We start from the raw sequence: 8156 nt of genomic DNA on the forward strand, positions 1-8156 counted from the left end.
TTATACATATCCATTAGGGTGACGCACATAGAGTCATAGGATCACTACGTTGGAAGGGACCCACTGGATCATGGAGTCCAACCATTGACCCACTGGGCCATCGAGTCCAACCATTGACCCACTGGATCATGGAGTCCAACCATTGACCCACTGGATCATGGAGTCCAACCATTGACCCACTGGGTCATGGAGTCCAACCATTGACCCACTGGGTCATGGAGTCCAACCATGGACCCACTGTATCATCGAGTCCAACCATTGACCCACTGGGTCATCGATATCAGAAAAAAATTCTTCACGGAAAGAGCCATGGGGCACTGGAACAGCTGCCCAGGGAGGTGGTGGAGTCGCCTTCCCTGGAGGTGTTTAAGGAACGGGTGGATGAAGTGCTGAGGGCCATGGTTTAGGGAGTGTTGGGAATGGTTGGACTCCATGATCCAATGGGTCCTTTCCAACCTGGTGATTCTACGACAAAATGACTCGATTACTGGATGAGGGAAAGGCTGTGGATGTAGTCCTCTTGGACTTCAGTCTTCTTGGACTTCAGTAAAGCCTTTTAAAGGCTTTACCCTTTAAAAGATTTGGGTCATAGAAAGGTCGTACAATATTTGGGTCATGGAAGAGTCAAGTCATGAAAGTTTGAGAGTCTGAGGGCTGAGAAATCGAACCATTGGGTCATGGAAAGGTGGTAGAAGTGTTGGGGCGTAGAAGAGTTGGGTCCTAGAATGGGTGTGTGATAGATTCCTCAGCGGTCGAGGAGCGGGTCACCGAAGGGTCGGGTCCTAGAAGAATCAGAGAAAAGTCAGAGAAGAGTCATAGAAGGGTTGGGAAATAGAAGACTTGAGTCGTGAAGGAGTCGTAGAATTCTCACAGAATCACAGAATCACAGAATCACAAGGTTGGAAAGGACCCATTGGATCATGGAGTCCAACCATTCCTAACACTCCCTAAACCATGGCCCTCAGCACTTCATCCACCCGTTCCTTAAACACCTCCAGGGAAGGCGACTCGACCCCCTCCCTGGGCAGCTGTTCCAGTGCCTGATGGCTCTTACTGTGAAGAATTTTTTTCTGATATCCAACCTGAACCTCCCCTGACGGAGCTTCAGGCCATTCCCTCTAGTCCTGTCCCCTGTCCCTTGGGAGAAGAGCCCAGCTCCCTCCTCTCCACAACCTCCTTTCAGGCAGTTGTAGAGAGCAATAAGGTCTCCCCTCAGCCTCCTCTTCTCCAGGCTAAACAACCCCAGCTCTCTCAGCCGCTCCTCGTCAGACGTTCTCCAGCCCCTCAGCAGCTTCGTTGCTCTTCTCTGGACACACTCCAGAGCCTCAACATCCTTCTTGTGGTGAGGGGTCCAGAACTGAACACAGTATTCGAGGTGCGGTCTCACCAGTGCTGAGTACAGAGGGAGAATAACCTCCCTGGACCTGCTGGTGACCCCATTTCTGATCCAAGCCAAGATGCCGTTGGCCTTCTTGGCCCCCTGGGCACACTGCTGGCTCATGGTCAGTCACTGTCAACCATCACCCCCAGGTCCTTCTCTTCTGTGCAGCTCTCCAGCCACTCTTCCCCCAGTCTGTTTCTCGAGTCAGTGAAGGTCATAGAAGGATGGAGAGACACAAGCTGAGCAAGGACAATCCAACCCTCATCTCTTTTCGGGTCCCAGAAATGGGATCACAGAATCACCGAATCACAGAATCACCAGGTTGGAAAGGACCCATTGGATCATGGAGTCCAACCATTCCTAACACTCCCTAAACCATGTCCCTCAGCGCTTCATCCACCCGTTCCTTAAACACCTCCAGGGAAGGCGACTCCACCACCTCCCTGGGCAGCCTCGGATCCGAGTGGACGAGGTCTGGAGCACAGCCCTTTAATTCCCTGCTATTTCTGAAAAGGGCGTGCGACGTGGGAGTGGTGGTGCCGGCGGTCGGGGAGTTCCCCCTACTCTCCATGACCTCTGGAAGATGATGGAGAGTGGCCTCGCTGTGACTTCATGCTGCTCCCTCAGCTCCCTGGGAGCTCCCCAGAAGATACCTCTTGATTGCTCAGGACCTCCGGAGGTCCTGGGCACCCACAAGTCATGGTTCAGTCTAAACCTTATTGCAGTAAACAATGCTCCATGCCCTTCACCCCGTGACCACCAGCAGCACCCAAGCGCAGCATCAAGACCTTTCAGCCTTCCGTTCCGTGGGTTCCTTCTGCACCTCCTTTTTGTTAAAGAAAGCCCAAACGTCTCCCACGGCGTTGAGGAAATGCTCTTTTATTACAGAGGTGAAGCGTTGACCTTGAGGTGGACTCATTTCCAAAAGGTCACTGAGTCGGATGGTCTGGGAAGAAGGATGAAGGCAAATATTTGCCTACAGAGATGTTGGTAACTACAAAGGCCAACACACAAATGTGTCCTAAAGTAACTGTTAGGTGACTCGTGGGGACAGATGGGCACCTCCGTGCTGAGTTAGGTTGGTAGAATCAGTCTCTTCAGGGCATCCTTGATCTCCTTGTTCCTCAGGCTGTAGATGAGGGGGTTCATGGCTGGAGACACCACCGCATAGAGAATGGACACCACCAGATTTAGAAGTGGGGAAGAGATGGAAAGGGGCTTCAGGTAGGCGACTGTGTCAGTGCTGACAAAGAGGGAGACCGCGGCCAGGTGGGAGAGGCACGTGGAGAAGGCTTTGTGCCGTCCTTGCTCCGAGGGGATCCTCAGCACAGCCCTGAAGATCTGCACGTAGGACACCACAATGAAAACAAAACACCCCACCACTACGCAGCAACTGACCACGAGCAGCGCAGCTTCTCTGAGGTAATTGTCCGAGCAGGAGAGCTTGAGGATCTGAGGGATTTCACAGAAGAACTGGTCCACAGCATTGCCCCGGCAGAAGGACAGGGAAAATGTGTTGGATGTGTGCAGCAGAGCGTAAAGAAACGCAGTGCCCCAAACAGCTGCTGCCATGTGGACACAAGCGCTGCCGCCCAGGAGGGTCCCGTAGTGCAGGGGTTTGCAGATGGCGACGTAGCGGTCGTAGGACATCACCGTGAGAAGATAATACTCTGCTGACATCAGAAAGAGAAAAAGAAAGACTTGGACAGCACATTCTGAGTAGGAAATAGCCCCGGTGCCCCAGAGGGAATTGGCCATGGATTTGGGGACAGTGGTGGAGATGGAGCCCAGGTCGAGGATGGAGAGGTTGAAGAGGAAGAAGTACATGGGGGTGTGGAGGTGGTGGTCGCAGGCGATGGTGGTGATGATGAGGCCGTTGCCCAGGAGGGCAGCCAGGTAGATGCCCAGGAAGAGCCAGAAGTGCAAGAGCTGCAGCTCCCGTGTGTCTGCGAATGCCAGGAGGAGGAACTGGGTGATGGAGCTGCTGTTGGACATCTGCTGCCTCTAAATGTGAAGCACTGGGCATGAAGAGAAAGACAGCGAGGAGTTAGTGAGGACCTCTCTATGCAGAACCAAAGCCATTTCCCATTCCCCCTTCTCCCTCTGCCCCACACGCTCTGTCCCGTTCCTCACAGCCCTTCCTTTATCTCCGTGCCTGGAGCTCTGCTCCGTGCCTCTGCCTGTTGTTTCTCGATGGGTCAGCCCTGCTCTGCATCCAGGGGGGGGTCATGGGGATGGTGGGGACACAGGGGACACTGCTGGGGTTCAGCATTTCAAGAAGGGAGATGGAGGTCCTTCCCCGGTCCCACTGACTGCATTTGCCCACGGCTCAGAGCAAAGCTGGGACACCGGAAAATCCCCCATTGCCATCCGCATCTGCGAGCAGTGCTGAACCACACCGTGTGCTCTCGATAAGAGAAGGACTCTGCCCTTTCTTACCAGGGGTCACTCTTTCCCCCTCACAGCTTCTCCCCACGGTGCCATGGGGAGCTCCACGGGCAGGTGGAGCGCTGACCCTGGCAGCTGAGTGAGTCTTTGTCCTGGAACCCAGAGCCTGGAACCTGTGGGATGCGACAAGCTGTAGGAGATGCCTCCAGGAACCTCACCAGCATTATCCTACAGCCAGAGGTTCACCGTGTAAAGAGCTGTGAGCATTCCTCCAGCCTCTCCTCTCTGCCCTCTGCGGTGCCCTCAGCGCTTCTGGGTTTGCAGAGGAGCTGCTCCTGGGCAGAGTTGGCTCTTTGTAGAGTTGGCTCCCTTGCCAGGAGCTCCCTCTGTCCCAGGAGCTCCCTCTGTCCCAGGAGCTCCCTCTGTCCCAGGAGCCCAGCCCAGCTCAGCAGCCGAAGAGCAGCAGCCCAGGGCGTTTTAATGACCCCTCTGGTGGGTTTGATGCTGAGCCCATGACCCTCAGACCATTAGAATAACCCGAGCAAACCTCTCAAGAAGTCCAAGTCAAGTTCCAACTCCAAACTTGCTTGTAGTGATAATGGGTCCCACTGAGGGCAGTGCTGGGAAAGGGTCTCCAGGCTCCAGTTAGAGCGGAAAAGTGGAGGCAGTGATGACAGGCTGGGAAAAGCACGGTAGAGGTGGCTCTGATGCTGGAAACCTGGATGCGTTTCATTAATCCAAAGGGCCAAACCCTGACCCCATCAACCAAAGGGTCAAGCCCTGACCCTCAGTCCGTGGGAAAGAGCTCCTGTCCCTCACTCATCCCTCAGGGCTCTTCCTGGGGCGGTTGGATGTGGAGATGGGCAATGCCGAGGGCAGGACTATGGTATGACATCTCCCAGGCTCCTGAGTACGGACAAGGAGCCAAGGAGGCCTCGTAGGCATCTGTGGCAGAGACAACAGCCATTGCCAAAGGCATGAAAAGGCTTTCACCTTTTCCACATCCCTTTGTCCTCTCCACCACGGGCCACCCCATGCTCTCACATCCCTTGTGCTTCTTGCCCTGAAGGCTGTAGTCATCTCCTCGGCTGCCCCACCTTGCTTTCCTGGCTCATCCTTGAGACACAAAGCCGTGGGCTGATCCAAAACCCTTCTCGGTGACATGAGGCACCACAAAGCCCTGGGACTGAGATTTCCTTCTTCCCATGTACCTCCTGGACCCACTCAGCTACGCTTTGTGGCATTAGTTCTTTCTCACGTCGCTTTCCACTACGAGGAAAAGCTCCACCATCGCTGAAAACACCCTTCAAGCCCTCTTAGACAACTCCTACAGTGTCCATAGCGCTGAGTCCAAGTCCCTCAAACTCTGTGTACTGCGCTTGAAGTGTCTCTACCCAATCTTGGTAGATCTCTGGACACTCTCCACCGTCTTTGTAGATGGAATCATGGTGGCCACGGACCAAGAAAGACAGAGTGAGGCTTTTTTCCGGAGGTCTGTAGTGACAGGACAAGGGGCAACGGGTTTGAACTGGAAGAGGCGTCATTTACATTGGATATAAGGAAGAAATGTTTCATGACGAGTGTGGGGAGGCAGTGGCACAGTTTGCCCAGAGAAGTTCTGGATGTGTCCTCTGGATGTGTCCAAGATCAGGGACTTTGAATAACGTAAACTACTGAAACATGTTCGTGTCCACTGCCGGAGAGTTGATCTTCTAAGTGTCTTCCAACCCCTTCTAACCAGGGTTGCAAACACCTACAGAAACCGTGGAGGCAATTGAATCTGGCGTGGTCCTCAACAAAACCATAAATTAAAAGAATTGCTGTTTCTACGCCGTGAATCGCTGTGTTTTCAGAGATGTTTTCAGAGATGTTTTCCGAGAAACAATTCAAGCCCCAGATATCAAAATATTCATCCAAAGAAAGCTCCTACGTATCGGTGTGAACCTCCCAGGATGACTTGGCCAACTGAGCGTGAGGGGTTCTGCTTTGGGTGTCTCAGAATCATGATGGGAAGCCAGAAAGTGCCATTTGGAGACTCGGCAAAGCTTACCGTGGGATGTCCAGGAGAGGACCAAACGCAGGCAACGGGTGGGATCAAGGTGGTTTGTGGAGGAAGGAGAACGGGAAAGCAGAGAGAAGAGGTGAGGAAAGGAGGTGGTTATGTGTAAGCAGGTGGGTGGTCAGGAGACCTCTGGGACCTGACTGGATGAGTGCCGTGGGATAACAGCCCTGCAGAGAAGTGCGGAGGACTCTTTGAAGGTCAAAGCTATCCTGTTCCAGCTTGACTGGTAGCTGAACAGGCTAAAGAATCGCAGCTCCCTCAGCTGCTCCTCATGACCCTCGTTCTCCAGCCCCTTGGCCAGCTTCCTTGACCTTCTGTGGATGTGCTCCAGGACCTCAATGTCTTTCTTGTAGTGAGGGGCACAAAAGTGAACTCAGGATTTGAGGTGCGACCTGACCTGACGTTGATGTGAGGCAGATTCTCCTCTGTTGAACACCAACTGCTTTGTCTTTCAGGCACAGAGAATGTGAGGGGGAGAAATTCGTGCAATTAAAGCTCCGTTAGGGTTGGCCGTGAAGGACAATAAAAAGGGCTCTTAAAAATAGGGTCGGAGACCCTTTCAAAAATACGTTAATAACTAAAGGTAGGGCAGCAGAATCATTGGCCCAACTCTTGATGATCATGGACACCTCGCAAACAGGGCTTTAGAGAACCCAGAGATATTTAATGCCTTTTTTGACCTCTGTTCTCAGTACAGATGATGGGTTTGGAGAGCCGGGCAATCGCCCACCTCACAAAGTTCAACAAGGACAAGTGTTGGGTGTCGCTCTTGGGACACGGCAGCCCTGGGTGTCCACACAGACTGAGGAGCGAGAGAGCAGCCCCGTGGAGAAGGACCTGGGGGTTCGATTCAGGTCATTCTGTGAGTTAGGGATTCTGTGGGAGATGGGGCGATGGAGCATCAGCTCTGGAATTCAGGGAAGTCTGATGGAAGGAGAAGGGGTGCAAGTGCCAGGGGGACAATGGGGGGCTGAGAAGGTGCGGAGCAAGGGTCAAAGCTCAAGGGACTGCTTCTCCATGCTGCCCAGACCTCCTGAGGAGACATTCAGCATCGATGGCCTTCGGAGAAGCTTCTGTCACCTCTGCCTTGGTGTGAACATTAATGAAATAGAGGCTTGACATTAAACCACATTTTTTTGGTCCACTTGGAAATCTTCCTCTTTAGCGTCACTGGGGGATGACTCCAAGAGACTGTACGAGGCTTGAAGACCTGAAGAAAACCCCAGAAGAGAAAGAGCTCATTAAAGATGTCTGTGTTTTAATGGGACCCAATGTGGATTTGCTGCTGAGTCCTTGAACCTCAGGTCCTTAGAGGAGACGGAGCAAAAGTCTCAAGAAGTCCAAAGCAGAACTCAGAGTGCCTTGAAGTATTAATTTGTCTCAAGGAGGTTTGTTCCTTACAAAGCTCCCCGAGGGACTCGTTAGAGACGAGAATTGGAGGCCATGGTTGCAGGAGGCAAAGGTGCTGTGAAGGCAGCAGTGATGCTGAGAAAAGCCTGGGTTTGCTTGAGGAAGCAGAATGGCCGAGGACTGACCCCGAGCCCTGGGAAGACAAATCTGACTTTCGGTGCAATGACGTTGGTGTCATGGACATTCTCACATTGATGAATCAAATCGGGAGCAGTTATTCCATGTAATTCCAAAGACAAGCCTGTAGAGTTAGGTGAGATGCCAAGGCTCTCCCACACAGCTCCATGGAGTTGCAGAAGGGTTGGGTCATAGAAGGGTTGGGTCATAGAAGGGTTGGGTCATAGAAGGGTTGGGTCATAGAAGGGTAAGGTCATAACAGGGCAGAGTCATAGAACACTTAGGGGTGAGAAGAGTCAGGTGGTAGAAGAGTTGGGTCATAGAGGAAGAACATAAGAGTTCGGTTTAGATGGTTCATGGAAGTGTTGGGTCACAGCAGTCTCATAGCAGTGTTGGGTCCTAGAAGTCTCGGGTCATAGAAGACTCAGGTCATAAAAGAGTCATAGAATGCTTGGGTGGAGACACAGAAGTGTGAAAGTTTATTAGGATTTTCCAAGGGTTTGGTCATAGAAAGGTCGTAGAAGATTCGGTTCAGAGAAGAGTTGGTTCAGAGAAGGTCATAGAGGAGTCCTAGAACAGTCGACTCATAGAAGAGTCACAGAAGAAGCAGATAACAGAAGGGTCGTAGAAGAGTCCGGGAATAGAAAGGTCAGATCTGTGTGTGTTGGGTCATATAAGGGTTTGGTGTTAGAATATTCAGGCCATAGAGAAGTTGGGTCATAGAAGGGTCAGAGAAGAGTTGTGTCATAGACCTCATAGAAGTGCCAGGTAATAGAAGAGGTGGCTCATAAAAGATTT

At 52.3% G+C, this 8156-nt stretch overlaps 1 protein-coding gene across 1 annotated transcript; it reads right to left on the reverse strand.

Annotated features, from left to right (window-relative positions):
* Nucleotides 1-1684: 1684 nt before the first annotated feature.
* On the reverse strand, nt 1685-7534 carry LOC128849804 (olfactory receptor 14A16-like). Its single transcript, XM_054052432.1, has one exon. The coding sequence runs from the start codon at nt 3374-3376 to the stop codon at nt 2456-2458; it is 921 nt and encodes a 306-aa protein (XP_053908407.1). The 5' UTR covers nt 3377-7534; the 3' UTR covers nt 1685-2455.
* Nucleotides 7535-8156: the final 622 nt, after the last annotated feature.

Source organism: Cuculus canorus, chromosome 33 (genome assembly GCF_017976375.1).
Source record: "Cuculus canorus isolate bCucCan1 chromosome 33, bCucCan1.pri, whole genome shotgun sequence".
Classification (NCBI taxonomy): domain Eukaryota; kingdom Metazoa; phylum Chordata; class Aves; order Cuculiformes; family Cuculidae; genus Cuculus; species Cuculus canorus.

Bases quoted from the DNA above. Each gene is read 5' to 3' on its own strand.
- LOC128849804 (XM_054052432.1), bottom strand. From the start codon at position 3,376: ATGTCCAACAGCAGCTCCATCACCCAGTTCCTCCTCCTGGCATTCGCA.